General features: G+C 35.7%; 1 protein-coding gene across 3 annotated transcripts in view; it reads right to left on the reverse strand.

Annotated features, from left to right (window-relative positions):
* The window catches only part of SLC25A12 (solute carrier family 25 member 12), a 182,709-nt gene that overhangs the window by 41,162 nt on the left and 123,739 nt on the right, over positions 1–17,808 (reverse strand). For 2 of the 3 annotated variants that reach the window (XM_082465390.1, XM_082465388.1), the window contains exons 5-6: positions 11,891–12,030; positions 1,981–2,127 (exon numbers count right to left, since the gene is read on the reverse strand). In XM_082465390.1, coding sequence (XP_082321516.1) covers positions 1,981–2,127; positions 11,891–12,030 — 287 coding nt within the window. Of the gene's footprint in view, positions 1–1,980; positions 2,128–11,890; positions 12,031–15,438; positions 15,543–17,808 lie in introns of all 3 variants that reach the window. The other variant, XM_082465389.1, reaches the window with a different exon arrangement.

Consider the following 17,808-nt stretch of genomic DNA (forward strand, 5'->3'; position numbering starts at 1 on the left):
CTCAAGGAAGTCTATGTAATTTAGGTGTTAAGGAAGAAAGCAACATCTGGAAGTTGGACTTCATGGTTCATCTACCTATAAGGTCAAAAACAACAAATACAATTATCACAGATCAAAACCAATGATTATTTAAACAGGATTTTCAAGACCTTCAACTATGGAACTCCTGCTAGTTCTGGATAATCCAAACCTCAATGTACAATATAAGGAGCATTTTTTAAACTTGCTTTTTTTTCCACACACATATACAAAAACCAGTGGTAACTTTAAATTTTAAGACTATTTCACTATATCAACTCTCCTAATCTTTTCCTTTTTAAGCTTATTGTTATAGTTAAGATATAGAATAGTCCGTGCTAGGTTCTGAACCTCTATCACAAAAGGTACAACTACCAAAATCTCCAAAAGATGTAGAGAAAATCTAGAGATATAAATCATGTCTTTAGTAGAATAGCACTAAAGAGGCTCTCTCATGCCTGGGGAAGGATGGGGGACAATATGGCCTTCATTACCTCTACAGGGTGAGGAAGTAATTTCTCCCTCTGTCCAACACTTGGACATAAACTCAAAAGTGAATATTTTTCATAGCTTGCAAAAGCCTAATTTCTAAGCCAAGAGTCGGAGGAACCCAGATGATTAAAAACATTTTCTATTAAAAACTCAAAAGAAATACTCATAGAAATACCAGTGTGACAACCTTAATCATAAAGGTCTACATTAAGGACAGTATAGGTAATGCTGGGCATATGTTCCCACCCCCACCATCCCTCACACACATGCATTAACCCAAATATATATGATATTTGTATTAGCCTGAATTTGGATACCAGCGACCCAAAAGCCAGACTCAAATTATTTAACACATTCCTCCAGAAATTGAGATGGCATTTGGTAAACTGAGGCTATAACAGGTCTATCTAACCCAACTGGAAAAGATTAAATGGGTTCCCTCACCCCAAGGCACTGAGTCCTTCTCTCTAGGATTTTCTTTCCTTCTTCCCTCCTTCTCTCCCTTTCTTTCTTTCCTTCCTTTCATTTTTTGGCTGGGGTATGAGGTGAGGGTAGGGGAGTGGGAGATGGGTGTCAAGGAGGTGAAATGTGTAGGAGAAAGTGACATGCTCCATGTTCAAATTCACTGAAGAAAAAGAACAGAAGTTGATCTTTCTACCCCCGGTCTGAATCAGGGATAATGATCTTCAGCTGAAACAACAAAAGCACTCATTGGCTTCCCTCCATTTAAAACAAGCAGCAATCAAAAATTTATACATAAGTACAACACATGAACAAGAAAACTGATAAGTGAGGACAGTTTCACCATTCTTTGTGAGGAAGTGGATGACATCAGTTTGCTATTGGTCCAGATGACTGCTTTACAGAGATTAGCAGTTTAGAGAACAAAAAACTGTCTGGTCCATGCAGACTGAATGCACAGGTGAAGGGGCAGAGAGAGGAGTGAGCCACAGAAGCTGACGCCCACGTATTTCCTCCATACCTTCTGCCACAGCCATGGTTATTAAAACAGTGTAGAGGCCAGTGATGATCCCTCTAGCAAACAGCACCCTGCTGGCAACAAAGGAAGGAGCCATCCTTACAGCAAGGCTTTGGGAGCCTGGTGGGATGGAAAGAGGCCAAAGGTGAAGGCAGTAGTGTCTGAGAGAAGTACTACTCGCTGGAAAAAGTAATTGCACACCCTTGTCTACAAACTCCCCTGTTTTCTTTAGGTGGACTCTGTAAATGGAAATAAACAATTTGGAAATACATGAGAGCAAGATGGCAGTGCTGAAAAAAGCAGCTATGATCTGGGGAAAGACTATTCACTATCACCACCCCCCACCTCCCTTACAGACACCTGTTTACCTACTACCAACTAAGCATAAAGTTAGAATAGTTGAGAGTGAGATAGGCCCAGGGATGCAATCCAGGACAATGGTTTCAAAGGTTTAAGGAAACAGAGAGTTGAAGTGGTTGCTTTTTACTTACTGAGACTAAGTTCTCCTCCACGAAGGGAGTAAGCATGTGAGACCGAATGGTAACCATGATGTCACTGAAATCCAGACCAGAAATCATGCCACTTTTGCTTTTGTCTTTCAGTGCAAAGGCTTGTCTTGCATGTTCCAATTGTAGTTCCTGGAGGGAAAGTTAGAAATGGGGCCTTAGGTTAACTAAAGCACATCCTGAGTGTATGTTTTAGAAAAGAAGGATAGACATCCTTCCCCTACGTGCATTTACTACAAAAATGAACAATATACAGCTCTGATAGTACAACAAAACTCTTCATTTCTTTTTAAAAAGCACGTTTTCCTGAAAATGTACTACATGTTACTCCTCAGGAAAAGTGAATCACAGAATATCAATAAAGAAAAGGGAGGGAAAAAAAACCTTTGTTTACTTGAGAAGTTTTCATCACTGAAAAATTTTCAGAGTATCTTTTCAGTGCTTTAAGTTCTACCTTTAAAATAACTAGTAACTCTCCTGCTTGAAGGCATTCCTATCATCCAAGAGTACTTTCTGAATTACAGCTGGCTCTCCACATCCGAGGGGTCCACATCCGCAGATTCAACCAACTGCAGCTTGAAATTCTAACGCGCAAGTTATGAATAACAAAACTGCATAAATAGTGTTCAGCTATCACTCTGTGTGGCTTTGAGTGATACTCATAAACTGTAGAACAATACAGAAGATCTCTGAACTTTTAAACTACTGGGCAGCTGACTTTTGTAATAGGTGATATCAAAAAAAAAGGTGCCAGTAATACCCTAAGGACTATATAAAAGTCAAAATTTAGAGCATTTCTGCCCTGAGGACATATGACAAAATCCAAATAAATCTGTTATCACAACATAATAATAGTGCTATTAGATGTCATTTTCACACTATTTGCAACTCTGGAAATAATATTCCTATCTAAATATATAAATATTATTCACAGATAAAGTTAAATATTGTAATGTAATATTGTAAATATTGTAATGGCAATTTGCATTGCCATTCATTTATAAACGCCTACAAATCAATGTTGATTTACCCTTTTCTGACATTTAAAATAGCTTTTGATAGAAGTTTCACCCTTTTACTAATTATATTTTTCTATATCTCAATAGTAATTCAAAGACATTAAAATTGCCTTAGCAGGTGTTTGTCTCATAATTCATTAAGTTATACATTTGTTTTATATGGTTTTCTGTATTTGTATGATATTTAACAATAAAACAAGTTTTTAAAATACTTTTTCTTAGCAGGTTGATAGGCTAGAGACAAGTATATCAAACCTACTAAATCTTTCAATAATCTTAACTTTTAAAAAATTTAATAACATTGTGGAAAACATCTAAACATATTAACATCCCTCATCACACATGTAAATATTTGAATTTGAAATATTTATAAATATTCAAATATTCTATTGGTCTTGAAAAGACCAATAGAAGTAGAGAAACTAAAAGTCAACTGGTAAAAATGTATGAAAGATAGAGTACAAAATAAACAACAGCATGATTTGACAAAGTTTTCTTTCCACACCCTTCTGCTTTTTAAAAATTTCAACTTATTAAGGTATAATTGACAAATAAAATTATAATACATTTAAAGCGTACAGTGTAATGATTTGATATATGTATATATTGTGCAAGGACTCCCACCATTGAGTTAATTAACACATCCATCACCTCACATATTTATCTTTTTTCTTTTTTTTTTTTTGATGAGAGCACGTAAGTTCTACTCTCTTAGCAAATTTCAATTATACAATACAGTATTATCGTCAGCATGTTATACATTAGATCTTCAGATCTTATTTATCTTATAACAAAGTTTGTGCCCTTTTTCCAGCCTCTTCCTATTTCTCCCACCCCCTAGCCACTATTCTACTCTGTTTCTACATGTACAACTTCTTTTTTTTTTTTTTAATTCTACATGTAAGTGATAACCATGGAGTATTTGTCTTTCTATGTCTGGGTTATTTCACTTAGCATAATGCCCTCCAAGTTCATCCATGTTGCTGCAAACGAGCGAATTTCCTTTTTTTTAAGTTGAAAAATATTCCATTGTATGAATGTGGAATAATATACATACACACACACACACACACACACACACATATATATATATACACACACCACATTTTCTTTATCCATTCTTTTGTCAATGGACACTTAGGTTGTTTCTACACCTTGGCTCCTGTGATAATGCTGCAAAAAACACAGGAGTACAAAAAAAAAAAGTAAACACAGAAGTACAGATAATCTCTTTGAGATGATGATTTTATTTCCTTTGGATATATACACAGAAGTAGGATTGCTGGATCACAGTAGCTCTATTTTAACTTCCTGGGGAACTTCCATACTGTTTTCCATAATAGCTGTACCAGTTTACTTTCCCATCAACAGTGTACACGGGTTCCCTTTCCTCCACATCCCTGACAGCATTTGTTGTCTTTGGTCTTTTTAATAACAGACATCCTAACAAGTACAAGGCGATATTTCATTGTGGTTTTGATTTGCATTTCCCGGATGATTAGCAATGCTAAGCAACTTTTCATGTACCTGTTGGCCATCTATATGTCTTCTTTGGAAAAATGTCTATTGTGGTCCTTTGCCCATTTTTTAATTGCGTTTTGGGGGGTTTTTGTTTTGTTTTGCTACTGAGTGGAATGAGTTCCTTGTATATTTTGGATATTAACCCCTTATCAGATATGTAGTTTGCAAATATTTTCTCCCATTCCATAGCTTGCCTTTTCTTTTTGTTGATGGTTTCCTTTGCTGTGCAGCTTTTCAGTTTGATGTAGTCTTACTTGTTCATTTTTGCTTTTGTTTATTTTGTTTATTTTTTAATTTGATGTCAAATTCAAAAAATCATTGCCAAGATTGAAGTCAAGGAGCTTACTCTCTCTGTTTTCTTCTAGGAGTTTAAAGTTTCAGGTCTTATGTTCAAGTTTTTAATCCATTTTGAGTTGATTTTTGTGTATGGTTTAAGACAGGAGTCCAGTTTCATTCTTTTGCCTGTGGCTGTCCAGTTTTCCCAACACCATTTATTAAAGAGACTACCCTTTCTCCACTGTGTATTCTTGGCTCTTTTGTCAAAAATTAATTGACCATATATGCATGGGTTTATTTCTGGGCTCTCTATTCTGTTCCACTGATCTATGTGTCTGTTTTATGACAATATCATACTATTTTGAATACTATACCTTTGCAATATAGTTTGAATTCAGGAAGTGTGATGCCTCCAGCTTTGTTCTTTCTCAAGATTACTTTGGCTATTTGGGGTCTTTTGTGGTTCCATACAAATGTGAGGATTGTTTTTTCTATTTCTGTGAAAAACGCCTCTGGAAGTTTGATAGGGATTGCACTGAATCTATAGATCGCTTTGGGTAGTATGGACATTTTAACAATATTAACTCTTCCAATCCATGAACACAAAATATCTTTCTATTTATTTATGTCTTCTTCAATTTCTTTCATCAATGTCTTATAGTTTTCAGTTTACAGATCTTTTACTTCCTTAAATTTATTCCTGTTTTCTTCTTTTTAATGTTATTGTAAATGAGATTGTTTTCTTAATTTCTCTTTCCAATAGTTTCTTGTTAGTGTACTGAAATCCAACTCATTTTTGTATATTGATTTTATATCCGACAATTTTCCTGAAGTCATTTATTAGGTCTAACAGTATTTTGTGTAAGCGTAAAGTCTTTAGGGTTTTCTACATATATTATGTCCCCTACAAGCAAGGACAATTTTAATTTTTCTCTTTCCAATTTGGATGCCTTTTATTTCTTTTTCTTGTCTAATTGCTCTAAGGACTTCCATTATTTTTTGAATAACAGTGGCAACAGTGGACATCCTTGATTTGTTCCTGATCTTAGACGAAAAGCTTTCAGCTTTTCACTATTGGGTATGATGTTAGCTGTGGACTTGTCATCTACAGCCTTCATTATGCTGAGGTATATTCCATCTATACCTAATTTCAGAGTTTTTATCATGCAAGGATCTTGAATTTTGTCAAATGCTTTTTCTGCATCTATATCTATTGAGATGATCATGATTTTTATCCTTCATTGTAGTGTATTAATGTGGTGTATCAGCATATGTTGAACCATCCTTGCATCTCAGGAATTAAGTCCCACTTGATTATTGTATATGATCCTTTTAGTATACTACTGAATTCAGTTTGCTAATATTTGGTTGAGAATATCTGCATCTATCTTCATCAGGGATACTGACCTGTAATTTTCTTGTAGTGCCCTTGTCTGGCTTTGGTATCAGGGTAATGCTGATCTTGTACAATGAATTTGGAAGAAGTATACCCTCCTATTTTTTGGAAGAGTTTGAGAAGGATTGATATTAATTCTTCTTAAAATGTTTGGTAATATTCAGCAGTGAAGCCATCTGATCCTGGACTTTTCTTCATTGAGAGGTTTTTGTTTACTGATTCAAGCTCCTTGCTAGTAACTCGTTTAGAGTTTCCATTTCTTCACGATTCAGTCTTGGTAGGTTGTATGTGTCTAGGAATTTATCCATTTCTTCTAGGTTTTCTCATTTGTTGGTGTATAACTGTTTATAGTAGTTTCTTACGATCTTTATCAGTTGTAAGGTCTCCTCTTTCATTTCTGATTTTATTTGAGTCTTCTTTTTTTCTTAATCTAGCTAAATGTTTGTCAGCTTTGTTTATTTTTTCAAAAAAACCTGTTCTTGGTTTCATTGATCTTTTCTACTGTCTTTTTAGTCTCTATTTCATTTATTTCTCCTTTGATCTTTGTTATTTCCTTCTACTGACTTTGGGCTTACTAGTTTATTCTCTTTCAAGTTCCTTGAGGTATAAAGGTAGATTGTTTGAGATTTTTCTTTTTTCTTAGTGTAGGTGTTTATCACTATAACCTTCCCTCTTAGAACTGCTTTTGCTACATCCTTTAAGTTTTGGCATGCTGTGCTTCCATTTCATTTGTCTCAAGATGTTTTTTGATTTTCCTTTTGATTCTTTCTATGAACCATTGATTACTTAGGAGCGTGTTGTTCAATCTCCAATTTGTAAATTTTCTCCTCTTCCACTTTAGTCATTCTCCCTAACATACTCCAACTTTCTATCACCTCAGCTCCAACCACATCACCCTTCAAATGAAGCAGGAATTTTTTATCCTTAGTTCAGCCTTAAAATATGGTTGAAAGTGTTCTCCAAGGAAAGGCTATTCCTAAGCAGCATCAGAAGCACACACAGCTCCACTCTATCTTACATAGGCTTTCCCTTCTTCACTCTTTTTTTTCCTCCCTATTTATGCCTTTGTTATGTCTTTGTCTTTTCCATGCACGTCTTAGACTCTCAGAAATATCCAGTGGCAACCATGGGCATGATTAAGCCTTATTAATGACATTCAGTACTGAAGAAAAGCAGAATCCTCACTGCAAGAGTAATGCAAGAGTAATGCTGGAAGAACAGATTTTCTATTTTCTATTTTCTATTAGGTCAACAGTTGAAGGACTCCCCTGTATCTTTTAAAGATATATATTTGAAGTATCACATATGAAACTATAGAGTGTATGAGATTGGCTTCCAAATGCTCCAGTAGGAAACAGAGTGGAGAGTATAGATTTAAAAAAGACTGGCCAACATTTAATAATTGTTGAAGCTAGTTGATGGGTACATGGGGGTTCATTATACTATTCTATTTTTACATATATTTGAAGTATTTCAAAATAAAAAATTAAAATTAAGGACTTCAAAAAGAAGCAACCAAAGGATAAAAGTTCTACATATAAAGCTCTCCATTTATGTAGTGTAATCAAAACATCAGGGTAGAATAGATACTGTGATCACGCTAATGAAAAAAGCAATACTCTGGACCTATAAAAGATAAAAAAAAGATATTCTAAAGAGATAAAAATACTCTAATAAATAAAAGATAAAATAAGTCTGCTTCTAGATTGAAAGGGTGGGGAAAAGGGGAACTGAGGGAAAGGGTAAATACAGGAAGTTATGCTAAAGCTAAAGATCTTGTGTTTTTAGAAATGCATCTCATCTAACTATAAGATGAAAATAGCAGGGGTTCAGAAATACTGTGGCTTTGGATGAGACTGAACTAGTACATTTAGCTCTGTTGTCTTTCAAAACTCTACTCTTCACTAAAAATCACACTAAAGAATGAAAAACAAAACAATACAGAAACTCAAGGACAAAGAGAACAGAAAAGAAGACAGAAACTACATTTTTAAGATTAGAGGGACTTCCCTGGTGGCATAGTGGTTAAGAATCCACCTGCCAACGCAGGGGCACAGGTTCGAGCCCTGATCCGGAAGATCCCACATGCCGCGGAGCAACTAAGCCCGTGTGCCACAACTACTGAAGCCCGCACACCTAGAGTCCATGCTCTGCAACAAGAGAAGCCACCGCGAGGAGAAGCCCACACACCACAACGAAGAGTAGCCCCTGCTCACCGCAAGTAGAGAAAGCCCACGTGCAGCAACAAAGACCCAAATCAGCCAAAAATAAATAAATAAATAAATTTACAAAAAGATTAGAGGGCAAAAGAGCAAATGACAACTGGCTTAGCAGTCCCAAGAAAACTAGAAGTGAGGAAAGCAAAAAAGCAATCCAATGTATATGACAGAATTTGCCAAAGACTTGTGAATTGGCTATACTAGTACCCCCAGAAGTAATGGTGAAGGTGGAGCTGAGAACCGGAGGCTTAGATGGAAGCCTGTTTATACAGCAATTAGTTACCTGCTATACTCCACCACAGCCAGGCCACTAGCCCTTTCCCAACCCTGGAAGACAACTAGGTGAGTCTAACAGAGGATCTCCGGACTAAGGGAGACCAGGCACAGATGAAAACAGGTAATTAAATGAAAGTCCATCTCCATACTGAATGTTGCGGACCTCTAACCCTTTTGTCTTACTCAGCAACCAGAATATCAAAAGTCAGATCTAATACTCCAGATGGGAGGCCAAATGATTATTCTGACTCCCCAATCCAAAGTAAAAGACCTGAACATACGGACATTAGGGAGTCCCCAGAAAAAGAGCCCAGCCAGAGAACTTTACAGTAAGGTCCAGTTAATAAATCCTGCCATGAACCCAAAGCTCCCAATAAGCCTCAATCTTGATTTTAATATGAGCAGAGGACCAAGAACCATCAGACATAGGAGAAGAGCTACCAACATGAAAAAGAGAGACCCAAACAAAGAGAAAGTAAGTAACTTGACAGAAACAGACACTTTGCAGGGAGAAGAAAATTTAAAAAAAAACAGAAAAACAAAAAACCCTGCCTCTAATATGTTTGGAGAAGCGAGAGAAAAGATTACATCCATGAAAGAAGAACAGTATGCTATTTTTAAAAGAAATATTTAGAAAACCAAAAAGAACTCTTGAAAATTAGAAATATAACAAAAGAAACAATAGAAGGTTCAGAAGGAAAACAGGAGAGAAAAGAAAACTAAAGGATCATACATTTATTATGTTTACTAGTTCTAGACAGGAAAAATATAGAAGAAAAGTAGAAAGAATATTTTCAAGAATTGAAGTACAAAAGCTTTCAAATTAAAAGAGCCCCTGAATGCTCAGCACAATGAATAAAAATAAACTCACATCAAGGAATATCATCATGAAATTTCAAAATGCTGAAAAGAAAAAAATCTTAAAACCCTCCAGAGTGGAAAAAAAAAAAAGTTTCAAAACAGAATCAAGATTAGAATGGTACTGGACTGCTCAGTGGCAACACTGGAAGCTAGAAAACAAAACAGATATATTTTCAAATTAGGAGGAAAATAAATTACTAAAATTCTATATCCAGCCAAACTAAAGGTAATGATAGAGCAGAGGTTTTCAGATATCAAAAGTCTCACAAAAAAATTATTTTACTTTCCTTAGGAAGCCCCTGCAGTAAGTATTCTACCAAAAAAGAGGAAGCAGGGACTTCCCTCGTGGTCCAGTGGTAAAGAATCCACCTTCCAATGCAGGTGACGTGGGTTCAATCCCTGGTCGGGGAAATAAGATCCCACATGCCACGGGGCAACTAAGCCCGCGCACCGCGACTACTAAGCATGCGCGCCTCAACCAGAGAGCCCGTGTGCCGCAGACTACAGAGCCCATGCACTCTGGACCCCACGTGCCACAACTAGAGCAAGAAAACCCACATTCCACAACTAAAGAGAAGCCTGCGCTCCACAACGAGCGCTGCAACGAAAAATCCCACATGCCGAAACGGAGACCCGACACAGCCAAATAAATAAATAGATCAAATAAATATTAAAAAAAAAAAAGAAAGCAAACCATAATAAAGGAAGAGATGAAATCCAGCAAATGGAAGGTTCAACATAACAGAAAAGCAAATGGACTCCCCAGGATGAAGGTGAAGGGAGATCACAAGCTGACAGCTATGTAATAAGTACAAAGTCCAGTATCAGAAAGTTCCAGGAAAATGGTGTAGGGGCTGTGGAAAACAGTCTGGCAGTTCCTCAAAAAGTTAAAATTACCATATGACCCAGTAATCTCACACCTTAGGGATATACTCAAAAGATTTGAAAACAGGTATTCAAAAGCATACATGTATACCAATGTTCATAGCAGCACTATTCATAACAGCCAAAAGGCAAGAACAACCCAAGTGTCCATCAACTAATGAATGGATAGACAAAATATGATATATCCATACAATGGAATATTATTCAGCCATAAAAAGGAATGAAGTACTAATATATGCTACACACAGATAATCCTTGAAAACACTATGCTAAGAAAAAGCCAGACACAAAAATTCATATTGTATAATTCCACTGATATGAAATATCCAGAATAGGTAAATCCATAGACAGAAAGTAAATTGGTGGTTTCAGGAGCTAAGGAAAGGCAAGAATGGGGTGTGACTGTTTACCTGGTACAGGGTTTTCGTCTGGGGTAATGAAAAGGTTTCGGAATTAGAGCTGGTGGTTGCACAACACTGTGAATGTACTAAATTGTGCACTTTCACATGGTTAATTTTATGGTAAGTGAATTTTACCTCAAATGTTTTTAAAAAGAAAGCAAGCTCCTGGATTGCTCCAAGAGGATGAAATTGACCAAACACCTACTCTGTTTTAAACATATTAAAATGAGATTTTTGTAACTGAGGCCAAGTCTGAGAATGAACTGGCATTAATATACAGAAAATGAAATAATAAAAATTAGAATCTCCAAGAAAATCATTTTAGTCATGCACAGTGTTTACAAAATTGTGGTGATTCAAATATGATTACCGATCTAAGCAGAATCATGACATAATTATATGGAGGGTGGGGACAGAAAATGTCCAAGTCTGTGATAGAGAGGGAAAGGTGAAAAAGCTAGCTCCTAATCCTCCATAGTTCAAATTAAATAAAAAATACCTGGGCTTCCCTGGTGGCGCAGTGGTTGAGAATCTGCCTGCCAACGCAGGGGACACGGGTTCGAGCCCTGGTCTGGGAAGATCCCACATGCCGCGGAGCAGCTGGGCCCGTGAGCCACGATTACTGAGCCTGCGCGTCTGGAGCCTGTGCTCCGCAACAAGAGAGGCCGCGATAGTGAAAGGCCCGCGCACCGCGATGAAGAGTGGCCCCCGCTTGCCACAACTAGAGAAAGCCCTCGCACAGAAATGAAGACCCAACACAGCCATAAATAAAAAAAATAAAAAAAATAAAAAACCTAAAAGTGAAAAATTAAAAAGTAGAAGTGCCAGCACATGTTTATTATTTAAAGCTATGAAAGTAAACACCGAAAGAAACAATTACGAGAATTTAAATAAGTTGCCTCCGGGGGTGAGAAATGAAAAATGGGGGTGAAATGCCACAGAGGATTGCTATTTTTTGTGATAAACCTAATAAAGCTAAAAGGGAAGGAGATGGAGGAGGAATGGTATATATTTACGCTGGTTATGAAAAACTAAGCTCACCTGAAGAAATTGTGTGAATTCTGTGTAGTTAAGATGCTTCTTCCGATTATGCCCAAAATGCAGCCGGATAAATTCACAGTCCCAGTTAAAAGGGATATGATGATGAATAGTAGTCTGTCCAAAAATTTCTTTGACATTTTCTTGAAAGGGAAAACAAAAATAAATAAATTATATCTGGAATAAGTAGTTTAGTCCACTGCAATGTTCCTACAGAAAGAAATTAAGAGAAATTTTAAAAGTCAATATTATCTGCTCCTACTAACATTAGCTGCAAAATTTTTTGTGCTCAGAAACCCATGCACAGGAGCACAATTGATACAAAATATAATTTTACAGTTAAGATTGTGTACCATTACATATAAGGCCATGAGATTCTTAATTTCTCTTGATTTAATTTTAATTAGGAAGTGATTTATATCTTGCATTATAAATGGCTGCTACTTTGCATTCCAGTATAAAATCAATAGTGTTTTCCCGGTTCCTCAAGGAGTCGAATTAAGCCCTTTATCAGAAGCGTGAATACCTAAATTACAGTATAATGCAATATTTGTCATACTAAGTATGGCTTGATTGAGGCTTGATTATTACATTCACACTAGCCTGAATATGTCTATTGAAGATAGGTATAAGAAATACTATCAAAAGCATATCATTAGCTCAGCAGCAAGCACCTTATTAAAAGCTTCTGATATTGTCAAAAATATGGTCTTGACACAAAGCTTCAAGATCCCCATAAAAACCATGATTATTAGTCTCAGCTATTAAAATATTTTAAGATAAGTGAAATTAGTAATTCACTTTTAAATAAAGAAGGACTAAACACAGTATACTAACTTTTAGATAGGAACCAGTCACACTGTGTAATATACAACCAAAACCCTCTGACAGCTTGTCTTCATGCACTAACAATGTCATTCACTTTCTTACACCGTTCTACACTTACTATGAAAGTCAATTCACAAATGACTGGTACTTTAACAAGCATAGACTGGATAGACTAATTTAGAAGCTCATGCCAAAAAAAAAAAAAATCGTTAACAAAGTTAAGAAAGCAGGAAGCCCGTTTTACTGATGTCTTAAGAACAAAATTATTTTCAAATTTAAGCCAATTATATTAGTGAAAGGATTTTACTATCTATAGCTATCAATTATACTAAAGAATTAGTAAATACAAGCTTAATGTTTTATAATCTCCAACTATGCTATTTTATCTAATTTCTGCAAATCCTTTGAGTAAGATATAAATCTCATATTGTAAATGGTTTAATGGATTCCCTTTAGTTTTAATATACTTTTTTTTTTTTTTTTTTTTTTTTTGATAAAAGCATTGCTATGCTGGGGGAGCAGGAGGGAGTGTAAGAATCCTGAACTGGAAATCCTACCAGTCTGGATTCAACATGACAGCTCTGAATAGGTCACAGTGATTAGTCAGTTGGAAGGCGGCATTGGATGTCACTGGGGAGATGGGATTCTCATCTTTTCTTTCAAATGGAATGTAGCATTTATTTCTGGCCTAAATAGCAACAGTATTTCAGAGTTTTCAAATCATGTCAATTATTTTCATCTTCCATAAACACAAATTAAATATATGAGTTTTTGTTTCTGAAAGCAAAGAATTAACACAATACAGCAAGTCATGGGATCCTAACCAACACAAAGGATTACCCTTGAATCTATATGAAACTTCAACAAGTTGTAAAATATGTTAAAGTTTACAAAATAATTAAAATAATAAGGATGGCAAAAAACTATTTAGAGTTAAAAGTATTATGGCCGTTTAGCAAAGATTTTTTTAGGATCCTCCTAATTCAATTAATTAGTTGCTTCTCTTTCCAAATTAATTAATTTGATTTCTTATTTTAAGTGTTAAACTAAGGGAATATGAAGAAATTAATGGAAAGCATATTAGGATAATTTAAATTACTACATATATTTAAGTAACATTAAGATAAATTATTAAAGGGAATGAGTTATTTTATAACCTTTATTTTAAAGGTCACAACTCCCAGAACTCAACTATTTGATAAGAAATATATGTATTGCTACCTAAATAAGTTTTATATAATAGTGGAATAAAACTGAATTCCCTTTGTATGATTGGAAAATATCAGAATCTCAAGTGCGAAACTATATCAAATAAAGCCAAAGATTCAAAAGCTTTCAAACTTATGAAAATTTAATGAACCATGAAAATTGTTTTGTTATCACAAAAAGGATATTTATAAACCAAAATTACAATGTATAATTTACATTCAGAAAAATAGCTCTAAAATAAAAACTTTTAACTAAAATCCTATTTTGTAAACTACTTAGCAACCTTTAAATAAAGTCTTACAATACCTTTGAAACAATTAAAATGATGGCTTACTCATAATAATTTCCCCAAATATAGAAGTGTCATTTTCCATGAATATTTGTTTAAACATTTCTCCCTTCACCCAAAGTGGTCAGTTGACAGCTTTGTATATGGTTTCATTATGACCATTATTATGTGCTGTGGTTTATTAACTACCCCCAGACACTTTTAATTATTTTAGCCATGTCACAGGCTACAAAATTTCAAACCTACTTTGGCACCTCTTGATGTATTCCACTTCCCTTCTGTTATTATTTCCACTACCAACTGCCTAAGGCTAAATCAGGAAGCTTACAGAAATAATTAGTACAACTATTGTTTTCAAGTCAAATTCATAATTACCACTTTACTTTTACCAGGATATGCTTATTAAAAAAAAAAAAAAAAAGTTATGCAAAAGCTCCAGAACTGGAGAGCTTATACTTGTGTGAGGCAATAGCCCAAAGAGCTGATGATCGTCTTATCTTACCCAGTTTTATCAGGTTCTATACGACATGAAAGGGAGCACCAATAATCTCAAATATACCCAATATATCTAACTGAAACTACATAGCAAGTTTCCCCCCAGAGAGAATCCCGTCTTTCCAGTGGCAAACAAGGGTCTTTAGCTCTCCAAGGAGTGCTATTTCAGTGGCCACAGTTCTGGCTTGAATGAAAGGGATATGATAGTCACATCTTATTGGCAACAAGATCATGATCGAGTGTTTTATACTAGGTTGGCACTGCTAAGGGAAATAGGAATCCATTTGTTTTCTGACATATAGAAAACAAAAGACCACCTTTTCACTTCCTGCAGAGCATGGGCTCATGAAAGAGATGGTTTATAATTCCTCTGAAAAGGGAATCGGGGCCAGATACAAAAGTAGCTTGTCATTATGTTCTCTTTGCTTAAAGGAGAGGAGCACAATGATTTGTCAGGAGGGCAGGTAATGGTGACAACTGTGATTAAGTAAAAATGTTCACAGACATATAACATTAGTCAGTTTAGCTGTATCAGTCACTTATGATGATTGCACTAGATGAAATACATCGAAACATATATATCATAAATATGTAAATATGTCTTAACAGAGGTTTTAATTTCCCCAGCAGCCCACACTGTGTCTCCCCATCTCATCCACCCTCATCCCTCCCCTGGTCCTTATGGGAGCTTCCTACTGGTCTTGTTCACCTTTCTGCAGTACAAAATTACCTCTGACCGGGGCTGGCACTCTTCTCCAAGACTGCCGCCATGCCTGTTCCATGAATGAGCCTGGAAGGAGCTGCTGTACCAACGGTGTGGCCAGAGAACTCCTCCTGTAGGTATACAAGCCATCAGCCCTGTGACACAGCCCACCTACCATCAGCCCAACGACATCCTGATTCCAAGGATTCCAGCCCAGCAGGAGCCACTCCTTCCAACTTATAGGCTTGAGATCAAACATTTTTATTGTCAGGGAAAAAAAAAGTCCTCAATAGCTGAGTTTCACCTGCACAGTTCTTAAAGTGAAGTCAGAGAGGCTTTTAGAAGGACTCCCACCAGGAACAATGAATATCCTTGTGTATAACTGAACAAAAACAATGGCAAGACTTGCAGAAGTAAAGGGTTTCTCAGTGAGGGAAAACTTGGGGGGAAAGAAGAGGAACAACTAAGAAACTAAAAAAGAAAGAAAAGGAAAACAAACAACAACAACAAAAAGATCAACAACAGGAGCTTGTAGAAGAAGTCCCAGCCAACACAGCATGTCAGGCCAGACTTCTAGGTTCTATTTCCAGGTGGCTCATTAGTTTCCAGGGTGACCTCCTCTGTTTTACTGAAGGAAAAGTATTTCTATTAACCCTTTACCTACCTCCAAAAGGGACTACTGTACAATCAGTCAACAGAGTAGTCCTGCTGCCAAATATATGTAAAGGTCCACTTCTCAGGAAAAATGAGTTTACATTTAAAGAGCATCTATTACTATAGAAGTTAGATGCTTCAACAATCACCAAATGGCATAAAAACAAGTAAAACCATGTCCTCTTTTTACCTCAAATTCTAAGCTACTCTATAGCCTTGGATATTAATGTGACCTCTGCGATATCTGAAAGGAGTCGCAAAAAGCCTTCCTGATTTAATTTGAACACCCAAGTGAAGCTCTCATTCTCACCAAGTTAAACTAGGTATTTATTACCATTAGAATTTCATATTATACCATGTCTATAGCTTTGTTTCCACTGAGAGAGGATATGACATTTTTCATATCTAGACTTCCATCTCCTAAATCTTTGTAACAATAGCAGTGGTCATGCCTAAAACAGCCCAATCAGATTATTATTCCCTTTAGGGTAAAAGAGTCTGTTTTAGAGGCACAAATGGAACACATTTTTATTTGTTATACATAATGATGGTCAAACACGGTACAAAATCAAAAGGAATCCCTACTCTTTGAGGGTTCTACAGTCGGGGTAAAGATGTGCCCCTGGAAAAGTTTTCTCCAGAGAGTTCCCATTCCCAGGCAAACACTTTGGAACACAATGTTGATGAGATTTTTAATAGAAAGTTTAGAATATATAACATGTTTTATATTCATTTATTAGTTAATAGGTAAGAGTGTTGTTGGGTTTTTTTTTTAGAATGATTACATCCTTGTTAAAGCAATAGGCTTTTTTTTTTTTTTTTTTTAAACTTGGGACAAATGCATGGCAACTATTGACAACACAATGTAGAATAGCTGGTTATCTAGGGTACCTCAATCTAATTCTATTGAGCAGAATATCCAGTACACTAGTGGACAACAGTGAGACCAAGGCAAGTTTACACGATATCTAGCACACACCAGTCATGCAATGGCCCCTATAAGGCTCATGCCACCAGGCAGAAACAGATATACAAGCCATTAAGTAATCATCCACAGCATGCATTAGAAGTTTTACTAGAACAACACCAAAGAAGAAACAACTAATGATTTTATTAACTCTTTTAAAAACTCCAAATCCCTCTCTTGAGCTTGTACATTCTAAAATGGATGACCAAAGTCTCAATGTAAGTCCTCTCTCCCAGAGCAGAGGTATCTCTAATTAAAAAAGAAAAACTTGTCCAGCATTCAAGTAAATGTTGTTCAATACTGATATATATAAATATTTGCAAAGATACACACAATTTAAGTACACAATTTGATGTGTATAAAAAGCATATCTAAAAAAAGAATCATAGATGAGAATATACACAAGTACACAGATAACATCATCATCACAGTTCGTGAGATATACTGACGGCGTAATAGTCTTTCCCCACTCCATTACACCTTGCATCCAATATTCTCTCCCGCCTTTCTCTCCTGATGTGCACAAGAAAAATCTATACTTTAAATAAGCTCCAAACTAGAAAACATAAGACCATCTAGTGAAAAGGATTTAGAGTTAGAATGGATCTAAATTTTCCTTTTACCTAAACATACGTCTATAAATACATAAGTACAATTCATTTTATTAAGTGAGTACAAACATGAAAACTGACCTTTATCACAGATCCAAAATCCTATTAAAACAAACTCCAAGTTAATTATTTCCTTATGTTGAAATTCTGTAGTCTCGAATACAG

Source organism: Balaenoptera physalus, assembly GCF_965194825.1.
Source record: "Balaenoptera physalus genome assembly, chromosome: 6".
Taxonomy (NCBI): Eukaryota; Metazoa; Chordata; class Mammalia; order Artiodactyla; family Balaenopteridae; genus Balaenoptera; species Balaenoptera physalus.